This window comes from Otolemur garnettii, unplaced genomic scaffold, assembly GCF_000181295.1.
Source record: "Otolemur garnettii isolate 467f Iridium unplaced genomic scaffold, OtoGar3 scaffold00005, whole genome shotgun sequence".
Lineage (NCBI taxonomy): Eukaryota > Metazoa > Chordata > Mammalia > Primates > Galagidae > Otolemur > Otolemur garnettii.
Genome location: NW_003852400.1, coordinates 1,750,495 through 1,769,546, shown reverse-complemented (window position 1 = coordinate 1,769,546; position 19,052 = coordinate 1,750,495). Strand labels below are relative to the sequence as shown.

At 37.3% G+C, this 19,052-nt stretch overlaps 1 protein-coding gene across 1 annotated transcript in view; it reads left to right on the top strand.

Moving 5' to 3' along the window:
- Positions 1-16,837, top strand: part of PRKAR2B (protein kinase cAMP-dependent type II regulatory subunit beta) — a 99,645-nt gene extending 82,808 nt beyond the window's left edge. The window contains exons 6-11 of the mRNA XM_003782595.2: positions 743-896; positions 5,076-5,177; positions 7,924-7,998; positions 11,592-11,657; positions 11,800-11,938; positions 14,488-16,837. Of these exons, the coding sequence (XP_003782643.1) occupies positions 743-896; positions 5,076-5,177; positions 7,924-7,998; positions 11,592-11,657; positions 11,800-11,938; positions 14,488-14,621 (670 nt within the window). The 3' untranslated portion in view covers positions 14,622-16,837. The remainder of the gene's footprint in view (positions 1-742; positions 897-5,075; positions 5,178-7,923; positions 7,999-11,591; positions 11,658-11,799; positions 11,939-14,487) is intronic.
- The last annotated feature ends 2,215 nt before the right edge of the window (positions 16,838-19,052 follow it).

The following is a 19,052-nucleotide window of genomic DNA, read 5'->3' as shown; positions in this document are numbered from 1 at the left end:
TTAATTTTGAATTAGGGGTTGATGTAAAGCGCTGGTTCTCAACCTTCCTAATGCTGCAACCCTTTAATGCAGTACCTGTGGGTCGCAACAAACAGGTTGAGAACCGCTGATCTAAAGTAAAGGGCCAGAAAGTAACTATTTTAGCCTTTGCAGGCCAGGCTGGTCGGTCTCTGTTGCACCCACTCAGTTCTGCTGCCATAGCACAAAACCAGCCGTAGTAATGCATTTCCAGGGAAATTTATATTTACAAAAGCAGGCAGCCAGTCTGTGAGCTGTAGTTTGCCAACCCCTGCTATAGCTGACAAAGGACCCTCGTAAGTTTTGATGAGTAGCAGCTAACTGAATTGCTATACCTATGTTTTTTTTTTAAAAATAGTTATTTTCATCTGATCACAAAAGGAGTACACGTTCGTGTTAGAAAGACTCTCAGGTAGTGAAAGTGCCTGGAATCCTTCACCATTCTTGCGCTTTGAGATAATAACGACAGTCAGTGGTTTGATACGTATCCCTTCAGGGGGATACGTACCATTTATTGTGCTATCTTAAGTTTTTATGGTTTGGTCCCCTTTTCCCCGTGAGGCACATGGTCTGGAACAGATTAATGCCCTTTTATTACTTGTCATCAGGGGGAATTAATTGATAGGCTGGAAATCAGGTTTTATTGCACAGGGCTTTTTTCTGAAGTAATGTTAATGAGATTTTACTTTAATTACTTTTCCCTCTAATTTACTATGCCCGACAGAGGAACATTTGATATTTATGTAAAATGCGATGGTGTTGGAAGATGTGTTGGTAACTACGATAATCGTGGGAGCTTTGGTGAACTGGCCTTAATGTACAACACACCCAGAGCAGCTACAATCACTGCTACCTCTCCTGGCGCTCTATGGGGTTTGGTGAGTGACATATTTATATTTATTTGACCTGAATGTTGTCATTTGTAACAATTGTTATGACAATAGCTAAGTAGATATAGCATTTTAATGCTAATAGGGGTCCTTAATCATCAGGGGGCTTATTATGTAATGACTGGATGCTGTGGGGTGTCCCAAGTGCACTAAGTCACAGTTCTGTGTAATGACTGGATGCTGTGGGGTGTCCCAAGTGCACTAAGTCACAGCTCTGTGTAATGACTGGATGCTGTGGGGCATCACAAGTGCGCTAAGCCACGGCTCTGTGTCCTTTCCCTCAGTCTTCTAGTCAAGTCATGAGCTCAGGACCTGCTAGAATATTTATAATGTTCTGTCTTAGCCACTCTTCCAAATAAGCCCCCCTCTAACACACACACACACACACACACACACACAGCCTTCCAGGCATTTTCTCAGATAGCTTTTGGAGGTAAGTACAGTATTACAATCTGACAAATTGATGGTTCCTGAAGTGTGGTCCACTGAACTGTAGCACCCATATCACCTGGGAACTTGTTAGAAACACTAATTCTGGGGCCCCATTTACTGATTCTGACGCCCTAAATCACAAATCTGGAGATGGGGGCCAGTATTCTGGGTTTAAACAAGCCATCCAGGTGATTCTGATATGTGCTAGAGTTTGAGAAACTGATATAAACTGATTCTCTTGGGGGTATAAATTGACTTGTAACAAGTCTGCGTTTAAAAGCAGCTGTGTAGAAAAGAAATCCTTGGCATCAGTGGTTCTCACATGGCTACACATCAGAATTACCTGGAGTATTAAGACAAAACCCTTTTGTCTAGAACTCGCTACAGGCAAATTTAATCAGAATCTCCAGTAGTGTGACCTGGGCATTAGTACTTTTAAATACATTTCTTAATGGTGGTATTTCTACAAGACTTAAAAGTTGATTTAAAGCTATATGTGGGCAAGAGGAAAGAGGTGGGGAGGGAGATTCTTTTCACATATGATGGGATGCAGTTATTCAGTACTACTAATGATGGTTCTGGGAAATGCCGACTTTGGCTCATTGGGTCTGGGAAGAGGCTTGTGAATCCAAAACTCCCAGGAGATGCCAGTACTGGTTGGTGTCAGACCATTCTCTAAGCGGTGCTCATTTATGGGAATGTTTGCAAGGGAAGCCTTTGTAAATTGTTGAAAACAACCCACCCTGTAGTTTTGATGTGCATTTATTAGGTTATTTCTCTCAAATCCTTTTATGGAAGGAAAGAGGTTCCTTTCCTCTGAAGTTGGTTAACAGTCTTACTTCCAAGGACGACTGTATAAAACATGTAAGTCATGTGTTATTTAGGGTACAATTCAGCATTCGACTCTGAAGTGGATTCATCTGATGAAAATATCTCTTGATTAGAAGAACAGAACATTCCACATTTCATTAGGACCAGTTACTGTATCCTTATTAAAAATGTGATGAGTCACTTTTTAAGTAATAGAAGAAAAATTGGCATTATTTCAGGTGGAAGGAAACTCATCTGAAGTGTTTTAAGGACTATTAAAGATTTGAATAACCAAAGCTAGCCCAGAAAAACCTCCAAACCAGTGCAGACCTTGGTCCACAAGAAGTGTTTGCCTGTCATCAAAGTGGTGGGATAAATCTAGTGTCTACCATGATCTATTTTATTAAGGAAAGTATAATTTTGTTAGTCACCCCAGGGGGGTTGCCAGTTATGGTCAGATTGTCACACAGCACAGAAGCTTTCTTCTTGCACATCCTTAGAATAAGATTCTGCAGGTTGGCCTCTTTGAATAGTATGGTTTTCAGCCCTGGTAGGAACCATAATTAAGTATCATGAGGCTCAGAATTTCCCAGTGTGTGTTAACATTTAAGATCACGAGAAGGATTAATCATTTTCAGAGATTTCTAGTAGTTTATACGTGTTATTAGACTTTATAAAAGTGGGCATTTGGTGCTAATCACTTTGGGGTACCTGTGTAAGTACACTAGCTTTTAAAAATAATTAGAATAATTAACATAATTACTTAATATTTCAAACCGGGTTTTTAAGTCCAACTTGCCTAATTAACTCCTTCTCAGGAAAGTTGAGTAGAAAAGTAATTTTTATTTTGAGGTCAACTGGGGCTCTGCCTTGTAAGTACAAAGATAAGCAAATGCCAAGAGAAAACTCCTTCCTAGATTAGACTAACTCTATAAATAATACTTGGTACCTCTTAGCCTCTGGGGATTAACTGATATTCATGGCCATTCTGATAATTCAGTGCGTGATTACTGAAATGACTTTAGGATGAAAGCATTTAAAATTCTGGATTTTATATGTCACAGTTGGTGTGAAGAGGTGGGTCACTAATAGAAAATTCTTTCTGAGAGATATAACTCATTAGGATTACTTTCTAAATTGCTCAACTATTTTGGGTCTTCTCTGTATTGCAATAAACTCTGTCCATAAACCCTCTTATCAGGTATATAATTAGGGTGTGGGAAGATTTTATGAAGTATAGATTATTGAGCTTTACATAGAAAGACTTTGAGTCATTAACGTCTGTGACCTCAGAAATCATTGTAAGTAATTCTGATCCAAAGCCAGAAATTGGAATTGATTGCAATATTTGTGTGAATTATCTTGTAAAATTTTCTGTTTAAATTAATAAGAGTATAAGAAGTCCACATTATAGCCTGTACCAAGGCCTGTTTAATTTCCCAGAGTCTTAGTTCTTTGGGCTGCTGTGATAAACTACCCTACAATGGGTGCCTTAAACAACATTTATTTCTCACCGTTCTGGAGGCTAAGAGTTGAAGATAAGGCTCAGAGGAAAGATTGGTGTCTGGTGAAGGCCTCCTTCCTGGCTGACAGATGGCATCTTCTGTGTTCTCCCATGGTAGTAGTGGGGGAGTGCTCAGCTTTTATGAGGGCACTAATACCATTCAGGAGGCTCCACTCTCGTGACTTAATCGTCGTCCAAAGGCTTCACTGCCTAATACCATCATGTTAGGGGGTTGAGATTTTAACATACGAATTTGGGGGAGGGGGGACACGCATTCTGTCACACTTAGAGACTTAACATCCACACTGGCATTTTTCTCCACTGTACCTAGTTCTTTTAAATTTAGGCTTACTACAGAGTGGCCATAAAGTTCATGTGCGATTTAAAGTTGTGTTCATGTGCAATTACATACAAATTTTAGATTGCATATGAATTTTATGGCTACCCTGTATGTTGGCATAATGACTTATTACATAACATGTCCCAATTTTTATTTTATTAAAATGATGGCATTATTTATCGATGAATGTCAAACTCATGTAATTGTGGGGACTTTTATTTAAGGATTAAAATATAAAATTTTTAGGAAAATCATTTTTTGAGCTGTTAGCCTTAAAAATTTTACCAGTTCCTTGAGTTCACTTTTTTTGAGGTTATGTAATATAAACATAAATAGGAACATTTTAGGCTATGAACATGATCAACATTGAAATTAGACCTTAATTCTAGAAGAAAGTTGCAGTTTCTCTATGCCTTCACATATTTAAAAAGAAAATTCTGATATATAATGGATATGAAAAAAGGACCTAGAGTATATAATTTATCAAGATCTCTTACATTATAATTGCTTTATGATTTAAAAAATTTTTCTGATAGTGTTTTTCAGGTTTTAAAATTCAGCCTAGATTAAGAAACACATTAGCAACATCACGCTCAGTGCATTTATGTGTGACTAAACTATTTAAGAAAACAATAACTTTACTATGAGGAATGGGCTGTGAAATTTTCTGTTCTACTTTTTTTTTAATAAAAATGTTGGTTATGTCCCACCTAATTGATTTTCACCTCTCCAGGTCTGCATCCACAGTAGAACGCAGTGCAGAAATGTATTTTTTTTAATGGTATGACAGCGCCTCCTTGTGGGTGCAGCCCAACATCGGTCTTATGTTACAAATAAAACGGCCCCTTTTTAAAAGAATGAAAATAATATTTTATGTGGTTGTATATTATATTTTGTGCTTAAAACATAAGCATATGGGGTGAGTTGCATTTAAAATATGAAGATTAAAAGCTAATCTTTTATTTCAAGGTCTTCCATTATTGTTTTGTTTAGGGAATAAAATAAAACTATTTGTTCAGACCGTCCCTCCCCCGTAAGACCTACCTTTTAACTGTATTTGTATTTGATATTCTACCTTCAGGACAGGGTAACCTTCAGGAGAATAATTGTAAAAAATAATGCCAAAAAGAGAAAAATGTATGAAAGCTTTATTGAGTCACTGCCATTCCTTAAATCTTTGGAGGTAAGTGTGCTTGTATATTCATTTGCTGTAAAAACTTCTGTTTTGCTGGAGTGTTTAGTTCTATAGAAAAGTTTCTTTAAATAAAAAATCTGTATTTTCATTTGAAAAGATAAAATGGTAGTGTTAGAATTTATAACTCAGTTCTTATTTCAGTACCTTTGACTGCATTTGTTTTGTTATTTAAAAGTAAAATACTCCTCTTCAGCATCGATAGCAAATTTGTATGTGGTCTTTATCTAAATAGCAGGATTAAAATAATTGTATAAATGTAGGCCAGAGCCACGAGTTGTATCTTTATAGGAAATGACCTTGCTGCCCTCTCCCTCTCAGTCATCTTTGTTGTTCATTCCTTTTCTCCTTTCCCTTGTAACTGGCATTGTAGGCCTCCATCTTGTCCTCTTCTCCTTTCAGACTACACATATTTACTTGGTAACTATGTCAAATCCCATGGCTTTAACTAGAGTTGCTCCTTGACTTACAGTGAGGTTATGACCTGATAAATCCATTGTTAGTTGGAAATATCTTAAGTTGATTTGGCACCTCGTAGTTCAGTGATCAGGGCGCCAACCACGTGCACCAGGGCTGGTAGGTTCAAACTAGGCCAGGGCCTGCTAAACAACAATGACAACAATAACAAAAAAATAGCCGGGCATTGTGGTGGGCACCTATGGTCCCAGCTACTTGGGAGGCTGAGGCAAGAGAATCACTTAAGCCCAAGAGTTTGAGGTTGCTGTGAGCTGTGACGTCACGGCACTCTACTGAGGGTGACATAGTGAGACTCTGTCTCAAGAAAAGAAAAAGAAAAGAAGTTGAAATACACTTAATACACCTAACCTGAAATATTCTTATAGCCCTTACATTAGCTGGGCAAAATCATCTGACAAGTTAGTGCGCTGTGGTGGAGTATCTACTGTTTGCCTCCCTGATATCATGGCTGACTGGGAACTGTGGCTCACTGACACTGTCCGGCATTCCTAGAGAGTATCATACATGAAGTATGGTTTCTACCATATGTGTATTGCTTGTACAACATTGTAAGGTCGAATCATAAGTCAAAGTACCATGTAAGTTGAGGACGGTACTGCCTAAATGCTGATACCTCCTAACATTGACATCATGGGGCAAGGCCCCTCCCTTGAATGCCACATTCATTTATCCAACTGCAAATGTAAGCTCCCTTCTTGGATGTCTAATAGACATCTCAAAGCTAACACATCCCAGTCTCCTCCTTTTCCCTCTTCCTGGTTTTGGTGCACATGGATGGCAACACCATCTTTCCAGTGTCTGAGGCCAGAAACCTTGGAGTTAGACTAACTCGTCTGCCCCACCCCACGTCTAGTCTGTTAGTAATCCTACCTGTCTTCTCTTTGGTATATATTTAGCATGTGATTCTTTCTCACCAATTTTGCTACCATCACCTTCTGTCTGAGCAGTCATCACCTCTAGCCTGCTTTATTGCAGCCACCAGAATTATCCTTTTAAAACCCAGCTCATGGCATTCTTCTGCTGAGGACCCTCCTCACTCAGCCTCTAAGGCCTGCACAGTCCTGTGTGCACTGCCTTACCCCTGGCTCCACTTCCTCCTGCCCCACGCTCATCATCTCACTGTGGGCAGCCTCTTCCTGTTCCTCAGACACACCTGACTGCAGGCGTGCAGTACGCATTTGGTAGAATGTCCTTGCCACCTGAGGAGTCCCCCTGCACAGCCCTGTGGTTCATCCTCTCTTCTCCTTAAGTTCTTAGCCCAGATGTTATTTTTCTCAATGAGATTAGCTGTTTTTAGCTTTGTAGGTAGAGACCTATGAGAAAGAGTGGGTTGTTGTTACTCTAAAAATTCAACTTTATTTCCCATACTTCATTGTTAAATTCAGTACTTTTTTTTTGGAGACAGAGTCTCATTATGTCACCTTCAGTAGAGTGCTATGGCATCACGGCTCACAGCAACTTCGAGCTCAGGCTTATGTGATTCTTTTGCCTCAGCCTCCCAAGTAGCTGGGACTATAGGCACCTGCCACAATGCCCCACTATTTTTTGTCATTGTTGTTTAGCAGGGCCAGGCTGAGCTCCAACCTGCCAGCCCGTGTATGTGGCTGACGCCCTACCCACTGAGCTATGTGTGCTGCCTAAATTCAGTATTTTTCTAGATACTTTAGTCTCATATTTGAAATATTCTGAGAGTCATTAAAGAGGGACACATATACATACCCTCAACGTTTTAGAAAACAGCAAATGTCAAAATGGCAGTGCTTTTCTTTTCTAATGCTCCGTTGGATTGTCAATTTATGCTGGGTAGAAATTCTGGCCACATCACAGAGTGCTTGTTAGGCAGTTGATCTTCTCCAGCAGCATATCTCTTTAATTCAAAATAGGTCATGGGTTGGAAATCCAATGCCTTTAGAGCTAGCCAAGTGACACAGAGAAGAAAACCAAGCCAGGAAGGGACTTTGGCATTGGAGACATGTATTCCATCTAACGAAACAGCTGCTGTTCCCCTATAGTTTTATCATTGCCAGGTGAAATATAAGCTATGTTGCTGAGTCTTCTGATTTTTCAGGAGAAGCTGGAAATTCAAATTTTTATAAAAAATTTATTTTGAAATACTAGAATTTTAATTGACATAATGAACACATGTACAACCTACACACTGCTTGATTTATTTGGCCTGTAGTCTACCAGTTTTTAACCTCTAAAGTAGATAAGATTACTCAATCTGCTTGTATTTAATATTCCTTTTTTTTCTTTGTAGGTTTCTGAACGCCTAAAAGTAGTAGATGTGATAGGCACCAAAGTATACAACGATGGAGAACAAATCATTGCTCAGGTATAACGTTTTAAAATGTAATATGGCTTAGGGTTATACTACAGAAGGTTTTCAGACATTATAAACCTTGATAAACTTTTCATGTGTTTCTATAATTACTATGTAGTGATGGATTAAATGAGTATTACTTCTATAAGATGACCTGTTAAAAATAGTTTAACTTAGGGGTGGTGCCTGTGGCTCAGTGAGTTGGGTGTCAGCCCCATATACCAAGGGTGGCGGGTTCAAACCTGGCCCCAGTCGAACTGCAACCAAAAAATAGCGGGGCGTTGTGGCGGGTGCCTGTAGTCCCAGCTACTTGGGGGGCTGAGGCAAGAGAATTGCTTAAGCCCAGGAGTTGGAGGTTGCTGTGAGCTGTGTGATGCCACGGCACTCTACCAAGGGCCACAAAGTGAGACTCTGTCTCTACGGAAAAAATAATAGTTTAACTTATAGCCATTACGCTATTTGAAAACTTACTTCTATAATTCTATTAATGAATGTGTATTAAACCAATCCAATGGTTTTCTACATAATTTGATATTTGTATGTAATTTTATATTTATATTGGTATGACATGAAATTCACATCTATATAAAGAATAATATGTCATTGTTAAAACAAAAATCCAAGTGAGGGTTTCACGAGATTAATGAGGACCTGGAAGGTAACTGGAAGATACTGGCTACAGTATTTTGCATGATCAGTTCATGATGAAACCACCTACAACTACTCCCTGATAAAATTCACCAAGAAGGGAACACACTGCACCATAAACTTTGTTGGCTTCCAAGCAGTAAATGTGGGCCAACGTATTATTTAACTCCTAATGCTTTTCTAGTAACCCAGTTGGAACCAATAATACACAACATACATCAGAATAGGGCTGCCAAAAAGTAGGATTTGTGAAGACAGTTAAAATTCACAAGTAAAGCACGCAGATGATTGTACCCTATTTCTTAATAATATTTTTGAGGCATTGAGCAAATGACCTAAATGGATTTTTATTAATAAAAATTTTACGTCATAGTATTATACTTAAATGGATTATAGTATAGTATATATACTATACGTACATTTAAGTATGGTATTATAGTTAAATGGATTTTTATTAATAAAAATTTCTATGTCATAGTGTTATACTTTAGTGGGCTCTTTATCTGAAATATTGTCTCTTCCTTTATATGTGATACAAAATTCAAGGTGTGTAAGACCAAGCAAAAGATTTAGAAAGCAAATGAACAAATCTCTCAATCATCCCGCCACCTCCCTCACACTCCGTGGATACAAAGATAATCAGATTAGTGCAGTCGGGTTGAGAAGAAGTAGAGTCAAACAAGGCTAAGGTTCTGCTGTGTGCATATAAATTGGTAAATAGAATGTATAGACTCTAGAGCATGTATTAAATGATTTTGTTAAGGTTTTATTTTGAAATAATTATAGATTCACAGGAAGTTGCAAAAGTAGTACTGAGAGGTCCCAAGTACTCCTTACCCAGTTTCTTTCAGTGTATCTTGCATCACTCTTGTACAATATCAAAACTAGGAAATCGATGTTGGCATAATCCACAAACTTTATTCAGATTTCACCAGTTTTACAAATACTTAGGGTGTGCTTTGAAAACAGACAAGGAAAACATTACCCAGCAGCTGATAGAGCTATGGGGATCTGATGATTAAGTTTGCGAACTCATCCCAGAAAAAGTGCTACACACTTCCTTGCTGAATGTCACTATGGTCGTCTTTGAAGTCCTCCCCTGGGGAAGGGGAGCCGCACCAACGTCAGCACCTCGTCCACCCTTCAAAGCAGTATCAGAACTCTTTTTCTGGAATGGCCATCAAAGCTGCTGTTGTGTTACGCTTGATGTGCTGAATGCCATCAAAATGTCTTCCTTTCAATATTTTCTTTATTCTGGGGTAAAGAAAAAGGTCACTGGGGGCCAGATCGGGTGAGTAGGAAGGGTGTTCCAGTCTAGTTATTTCTTTCCTGGCAAAAAATAAACTCCCTTACAGATAGTGCTGTGTAAGCTGGTACATTCATGATGCAGGAGCCATGAATTACTGGCCAAGATGTTCAGTTAAGATTTTCCTGGTTCTCTGTCGAGGTTGGTCTGTGTGCTTCTCAGTTTGCCAACAATTTTGACATGTAATTCCACAAATTTTTGCATTGTTTTCATCAATTCTGCTTGTTACTGGCCTCCCTGACCTTTCTTCATCAACGATGCTTTCTCTCTCCTCAGAAAACTATTTAGTCCATTTGTACACTGCCCTTTTTTTTCATGGCAGTGTCCCCATAAACTTGGACTAACATATCTCTGATTTCACGTCTACTCTTCCCAAGTTTAACAAGAAAATTATGAATGTTTGTTTGTTGCTCTAATTCAAGCTCAGACATTCTCGCAACAGCACACAAAAAACAGGCAGCAACAATAATGAACACCACTTAGCAAGCCACCACAATAATGAACACCACTCAGCAAGCCACCGCAATAATGAACACCACTCAGCAAGCCACCGCCACATGTTGAGAGAAAGACCCACAACTGTGAGACACTGGTGTGAAACCTCACCAAGTTGTTTGTACAGTGCTGCCACCACAAGCACAAGGTGGCAAGTTCTGAACTTAATTGTCAAACTTTGTACTGTGATTCAAAACATAAATTTAATGTAAAGCTTGTGGGAAGACTTGAGAAGACATATGTGATACTGAAAGATACTTTCACATATTAGTTGTCTTTTAAGCATTTGTAAATACACGTCTATATATTATGCAAATCTAAATTCAACATTCTTGTGATATAATCTGACACTAATATTTTTGTAAAATCAGCTATAGGATCAAATAAAGAAATGCATAAATTTTTTTTTAAAATATGTACTAAGAAGTTTCAAAATACCTAAGATTCTCTAGAATCACTTTGAGAGGCTCTGAAAAGTCAGTAACTGTTATTATTCCATATTGTACTATTTAATTCAGAAGGCATCATATGAAATCAAACAGAGTTAGTATAAAAACAAAAATGAGAAAAAACTGGAGTGTGGTTAGAAATGGCAACACTTTCAGAAGTCTTTTTGAAGACTGGCATTTCAGAGTTTGGTCCCTAACTATTTGTATTATGGTAAAGACGTCAAGGCCCACAGCTGCTGCTTCCTACTATATCTGGGTGCTTTCTTCTCTTGGCGAGTCAGTGTGTTAGCTTGGCTCACCACGCCGGTGGCTGACACTGGACACAGCTGCACATTTAGCTCTTCCTGAAGCCTACAGGACCAGCAGACCTAATTCCTGCTGACCGAGGTACACAGCAATGCTGCCATTCCCTAGTGTGTATGTTGTTATCCTGGGTAAATTTCTCACCCCGGTATTATTTGCCACATTTTCTTGGCTTTTAGCAGAAATGCTGTGTATTTCCAATGCTTTTGCAAATGAAACCATTACTATCAATATGTAATTGTCAGTTGTAACCTCTAATTTAGGTTGTTCCCAAGGGGTTTCACTTTTTAGGCTAATATCTGTACATTGGGGTTGAACTGATTTCAGGGCTTTAAGAGGTAACAGGATTGTTAACAGATGAATTTGCATTTTCACCCACTATTTTTGTTGTTTTATTCTATTAGGGAGATTTGGCTGATTCTTTTTTCATTGTAGAATCTGGAGAAGTGAAAATTACTATGAAAAGAAAGGTAAGGATTCTGAAGTTCTAAAAACCCACAGAATATTAGCCAGGAAAACGATAGATTTCCTTTTTAATATTTACATTATACTGAGCTTAAATTTATTTTTTGTAAGTTGAGTAAATTTTAATATTTTCAATTACCTTGTCAGGGTAAATCAGAAATGGAAGAGAATGGTGCAGTAGAAATTGCTCGGTGTTCGCGGGGACAGTACTTTGGAGAGCTTGCCTTGGTGACTAACAAGCCTCGAGCAGCTTCGGCACACGCCATTGGGACTGTCAAATGTTTAGGTAGGGACCTCAGTGATGCGCACGCTTCTTCTGGTTGAAATCGTTCTGTCAGCATTTCATGTGTTCATGTTGTACAGATCGTTTTACTGGGTTTCTAAGTTTTGTAGTCCCCATGTAACAAGGTTACAGCTCCCTCTGTTATAAAATCAATTTATAGGAGCCATTCTTATCTTTCAAAATTTGTATATACAAATATATTTTGTTCTTTTGTGTATATGACTTTTTATTTTTGAGACAGAGTCTCAGTTTATTGTCCTCAGTAGAGTGCTGTGTCATAGCCCACAACAATCTCCAGTTCTTGGGTTCAAGTAGTTGTCTTGCCTCAGTTTTTCTATTTTTAGAAGAGATGGAGTCTCACTCTTGGCTCAGTCTGGTCTCGAACTCCTGAGCTCAAACAATCTACCTTGGCCTCCCAGAGTGCTAGGATTATAGGGGTGAGCCACCATGCCCGGCCTATATAGGATATCTTTTTTTTTAAATTTGAGGCAGAGTCTCACTTTGTCACCCTGGGGTTGAGAGCCATGGTGTTATATCTCACAGCAACCTCAAACTCTTGGGCTAAAGTAATCCTCTTGCCTCAGCCTCCCAAGTAGCTGAGACTACAGGCAACTGCCATAATGCTTGGCTATTTTTAGAGATGGGGTCTCGCTCTGGCTCAGGCTGGTCTCGAACTCCTGAACTCAAGCAGTCCATTGCCTCAGCCTCCCAGAGTGCTAGGATTACAGGTGGAGCCACTGTGCCTGGCCCAGTGATGGTCACTAAAGGAAGAATTCCAAGTACCAACTTTTTGTATCTAATGTGTCTAATAAACAAAAGAGAAGGCTAAATTTTTTTTTTTTAATAAAAGGTCCATTATTAAGACTTGTGGGGACAGTTGGAATGTTTGTGAGAATCCTTACTTATCTGAACAGAACACAAAGGTTCAGGTTTATCAAAGCACAGTCAAATGTTCTTTTTTGTTCAGCTGTTTATTAACTTTACCAAAGCAGTTTGGCAGAAACGCCATCTTCAGCCAGGAGACATCTGTATATATTTGAGATTTCTATCTGAGAAATCAGTTGCTTTAATAATGAAGATTATAATTCAGGAGGTCACAGTAGGGATGGCATTTTCTTTAAGAAAATCGATTCCATGGTAATTAGTCTCTCTGCACTCTTTATGCACGATTCAATACAGTAAACTTTTTTCAGTGTTTTTAAGATTTTTCAGGGATCTTCACAATTAATTTCCCAGAGAAGTCGCTTTTTAAAAGGTTTTAAAACAAGTATATTAACCAGGTGCCATAGTTGAACAGAAGAGAAGGCAAATAGAAACTGACAGGTGGTTTCCCCGAGTGGAGCGATGAGACAGTAACAGTCAAGGGATGTGAAATTCTGTTAATACTTTTCCGTAATAAATTATTATATTCACATTAAAGAAAATCTGAGAAATACAGAAAATTTAGGAAAAGCAAGAGTCACACACACCATCACCACTCCTCAGTGATTTCCACCATGATAATCCTTTCTTGTCTTTTTTTACTTACATGGGTTTTCTATTGTTAAATAATTTTGTATATAGCTTTTAAAATTCATTATAGTTCAGGAATTTTCTTCTTTTATGACATCAAGTTTTAACATTCCGTTAGGTAAATATACACGTGATAAATTATTTAATCATTCCCTACCAATAAATATTTTAGGGTTTTGGCTCTAACTTTTTTTGGGGTGGGGGCATTTTTTTTGTATGGAGAAGGCCTTTCTATATATAAGATTTTTCCTTAGCTGTGGTTTTGAGAAGTATTTTTTAAAAAATGATTTTTGATATATGCTGCCATGTCACTTTTATTTGTTACTGTTCACATGCTACTAAGCAAGAATGCCCATTCACCCTATTCTTGCAAACATTGCCTCTTTTTACTGTTGCAAATTTGAAAGGCAAAAAAGGCATATTTTAATTCCCACTTTTATGGCAGAGAATGTGATCGTATTTTCAATTTGTACATCATAAGTTTAGTTTTAAAATGCATGAGACAAGCAAGCAAAGTGATATATAGCAAGTACTTATAGACGTCAACAGAAGCATTCCATTGGCTGCTGTTTTGAATTGCATAGACAATAGTATGCAAAAGTAAAATTATAAGAGGTAACATTGGCCTTCACAGCATGGGATCGTAAACCCTGAAGAGGAAAAACAGGATAGAAAACTCCCTTGCCACCTTTGAGGAGTTTATATGACTAAGATGGAGACATCAAAATTTATTTTTTAAAATTCCAAGGCCTTTCTGTGATAATCCCTCATTCTTTTCTCAGACTAGGAGCCTCCTACCAACTTAGCTTCGCCTGTAACATTGTGGAGAGACTTGAAAGCATGACCCAAGGCGGCCCTGCTTGCTTCCATGTTGAAGCAGAGCATTTTGTCTTTATGCTCTGTCTTGTGTTTTTGCAGCATTTACTCCAAAATGCCATTGTATTGTTGAACTATGCAGAATGGGTATCATAAATGACTTAGAAACTCTGCACATGTGTAAAGAATATCACTGGTTTTCTTTCATCCCTCCCTTTCCTTAGCCATGGACGTGCAAGCATTTGAAAGGCTTTTGGGACCTTGCATGGAAATTATGAAAAGGAACATCGCCACCTATGAAGAACAATTAGTTGCCCTGTTTGGAACAAACATGGATATTGTTGAACCCACTGCATGAAGCAAAAGTATGGAACAAGAAGACATATAGTGACAAAATTACACAGTAGTGGTTAGTCCACTGAGGATGTGTTTGTGTAGATGCCAAGCATTTTCTGTGATTTCAGATTTTTTCCTTTTTTTACCTTTACAATGTATCAATAAACAGTAGTGATTTAATAGTCAATAGGCTTTAACATCACTTTCTAAAGAGTAGTTCATACAAATATCAACACACTGGTAAAATGACTTTCTACTCCATAAAATTATTTGCCTGAAAGGTTTTTTCAAATGATTGTAACATATGAAAGTATCTGTGTTTAAGAAGATAATTAAAGGATGTTATCCTAGGCTATATATGTTTGACTTACTCAGATTGATATATTAGTGACTATCCCCATGTAAGAGGGCACTTGGCAATGAATCATGCTACGTAGCATGGCATCACATTCTTTTTATAACTCATTATACATAGTAAAATTTTAATCATTTTTGTTTTAAAGTTCTTCTGGCTTGATAAGTTATGTGTTGGCCTTGGTCTATTGGTGAAATGGTATAAAACATCATATGCAATTTTAAAACTTTTTATATTTTTGCAATAAAGTACATTTTGACATCTTTGGCATAATGTCAGTAACCTACATATTCCAATGGTTTTAAAGACAGGCAATTTAGTCATTATGATAATCAGGAAAAGGAGCTTTTAGATAAGAAATCATTAGTGCGTTTTTTCCCTCATCAAGCATATTATCTGCTTCCTTTTGTCATTTTGCAATTCTTTAAAAATCTGATCTTGATATTTGATATCACAAGGTTTTTTTTAAAGCTGTTAAACTTGTTAAATCTGACATTTTTTGTGTTCTTTACCCTAAGATCCTATACTTTAAAAAATCCCTCTTTTTACCAAAAACGTTGGGGATCCTTATCAGCATGCCAGCTGGATATTTCTCTGCTCTTCTCGAGGTCTACATAACACAGTCTTTTGCAGACATCTGCTCCCATGGTGTCTAGTCTTCCTTGTAGTGGTTGCCAACCCACAATCTCATTGATCGGGCAGTGAGGTGTTTATTTCTGTTTTTGTCTCTTTTATTCTTAAAAACTTCCTGTAAGGTAGTGGAAATAAATTTTCATAAGCAAAACCATACATAAATATGAAAGGAATTTCTGCCCATACCACATACACCACTAGGCCTTATGATTACTTTAACATAGACTCATAGGTAAAAGTGCAGAACGGACACAACTTACTAGATGTTCTCGATATGCTTAGTCTGCTGCCACATAAGATGAATTTAATTATATTCAACCAAAGCAATATACTTTTACATGATTTCTAGGCCCTGTCACCCAATGTCTAGAAACATTAATTCTAACCAGTTGTTTGCTTTTAAATGAGCAACTGCATTTTGGGAAACATTTCAAAAGAATATATACACACATGGGTAAAATTTGTGGCTAGTGTAGTCTTACCAGAGAATGTTTATGGTCCCACTTGTATATGAAAATGTGGTTAGAAGGTTAATTGGATAATGTATATATAAGAAGTTATAAATTATGTAACATATCACTTCAACCACCTTTTAGAACACTGTTTAAAGTTTTTGCAAAACCTTGTAGGAAAAAGAGAACTTTCTACATGAAGATGACTTGTTTTCTATTTCAGATTTTATTTTAAAAGCCATGTCTGTCAAACAAACAAACAAAAAAGACATCAAAGAATTGCAAATTCCTGGTTCATCATTCTGTATTCTTACTTTTTCAAGTTATCTATTTTGTTGCATAAGCTGATTGTTAACTGTTCACGGAACAGCAAACAAATGCCTGTTTAATAAAGAACTCCGACCAAGGCTATAAATGCCAGTTACATTATTTTCAGTATTGTTGGTTATATTTAAATTTTCCTTATAATAAAGCACACTTTTATAATAAAATATATGAATTACTGTTTTTAATACTTTTTCGCTTGTTTCTTTAATATGATTTGCATAGCACATAATGTATTGAAAAGGATGATAGAGATACGGCGTGTGGAAGCTAGCCCCAGGCCCAACGTGCTAAGAAGGGAGGATGGTTCCATGTGACAGTATGTTTGTTTTAAAATTTTTAAATATTGGTCATGTATGAGAGAAATAATTTATTGTAGTATGTTGCAGATTAGCTATTTAGAATAACCAAATAAATCTGGCTAGCTAGGGAATTTATGTGTAAATTTTTCTAATTAAACCAGCTCAAGTGTGACTTGTGGTTGTCATTATTTAATCACAAACCAAGAGTCTTTACTATGTGGGCATTCTCTTTTGATGTTTCTTCAAGGATGGAGCCTTCAAATGCATTATGTGTGGCTGAAGAATTCTTTGGTGGTAGGAATTCTTCCTGGAGAAGAAAAGTACTTCCCCTTGTTTTATATAAATATAAAGGGGGTATGTATGTCTTTCTGGCATGTCAATATGAACCAGGGCCTCGAGCACATATTTTTTACATAGACACTACCTGTGGTACAATGTGGGTCAATGTATTTGGGTAACTGTTACACCTTTGGCTAGCAGTCTATTTATAATGCTGAAAGATGCTTCACATGAAACAGGGCATAAAGCAAGGGACTTTGGATTTTGTTGAAAAGTATAAGATTAAGAAAAGGGTTGAGTTCTTTCCCAAAATATCCTTTAAAGTCCTGGTATAATTTTTGCTAAGTTTCTCAAGAACTGTTATAACAAGGATTAAATGACTGGCACTCTTAGAGAAAATAACATGTAAACCCAGAGGGGTAAGTAACGTCTGGATTAAGCCAAGGGTTTGTTAAATTTCTGAAGATGGGATTCTAATATCTAAATAAAATGTTAATACCCAAGGGAGAAATAGAGTTATAAGGAATGCTAACTTCTAAAATTAAGAGTAGCATGAGGTACAATCAGATGTCGAGCATTATACCTGTTCTGTAATACTTTTAGAGGCAGCAAAACTGGTTAACTGTTGATGTTCATCACAGGTATAAAAACACACCTTAGAAGTATAATTATAAGTAAAATGAATGATGACAATGTGAGTAATAAAGCACACCAGTTATTTGCACAGGAATTGTGTGCCCTACGATAATTAATGAGAGCTTAAATCAGTATAATTTGTATACCTAGGGACAATCTGTGACTTCGCCCAAGTCATTTACTTGGTGAGTTGATGGCCACCAAATCTTACCAAATCTCTTGAATTCCTTGTCCAATTTTGACTTCATACATTTTTCAAATAATGTTAATGAGCCTAATTAGAAATTTGTATAGAATTTACACTGCAGAGAAGAGACTATTTTGAGAGGGAAACTTTTTGTTTGGCCAACAGATCTGTGTCTTTTGTTATGTTTTTGTGCTCTAAGTCTATAAATCTAAAATTGTCTTGTAACGCCTGAAGAAGCATGTATCATTTATATATGCCAAGGTGTAGTGACTTATGATATGGAAATAATTGTCTACTCATAAAAATGAAATGCCGGCTATCAAGGCAGTGGTTTTCTCTGATCTTGATTTAACTATAACTTGAATCGTGCCATTTTCCCAGACATAAAAGATATTACTGAAAAATGTATATACTCTAATATTTTGTTAGCACCAATTATAACATTCATTATGGCATCTAAATGCATTTTTTAATTTCATTTTGAAAACAGAACATAATTTTTTTTAGACACAAGGGAAAGTTTAAGTGTAAGTTGGAAACTCTTGACTATAACCACCCAGATGCATAACCCTAAGTATTTTCTATTTAACTTGGAAAAAAAGCTTGTGCAATAGAACTCTTGAATGAGTTTATGAGCAAGAAATACAAGTCAAAATCTTGGATAAATTTGCTTCTAATTACTGGTTTTCCATCTTGGTCCTAATTGGAAACCTACCTACATTCTGCTAAGGAACAAAAGAATAAACTCTGTCCCTGCAGCTTCACTGCCTGTTTTAGGCCAAAGACTGACATTTAAGACAAGTGTACTTCTCTTATGAATATATTCTTTTTTTTTCTTTTGAGATGGAGTCTCACTCTGTCACCCTGTTTAGAGTGTCATGGTGTCAAACTCACAGCAACCTCAAATTCTTGGGCTCAAGCAATTCTCTTGCCTCAGCCTCCTGAACAGTTTGGACTAGAGGCTCTGACCACAAGGCCAAGCTAGTTTTTCTATTTTTAGCAGAGAATGGGGTCTCATTCTTACTCAGGCTGGTTTTGAATTCCTGAGCCGAAGCACCCTGCCTGCCTCGGCCTCCCAAAGCACTAGGATCACAGGAGGGAGCCACCGAGCCCAGCCTTGAATATATTCATAAAATGTATACAAATTTTATTTTTAAAAAGCCAAATAATATTTTAATTATTTTAGGAAGGTGCTCATCTAAAGACATCTTTAGTGAATCTGTTTGTTTCTCATCAGTGCTCTTCAAAGCCAAACTTTGTCTTGGTGCCTGTAGCTCAAGCGGCT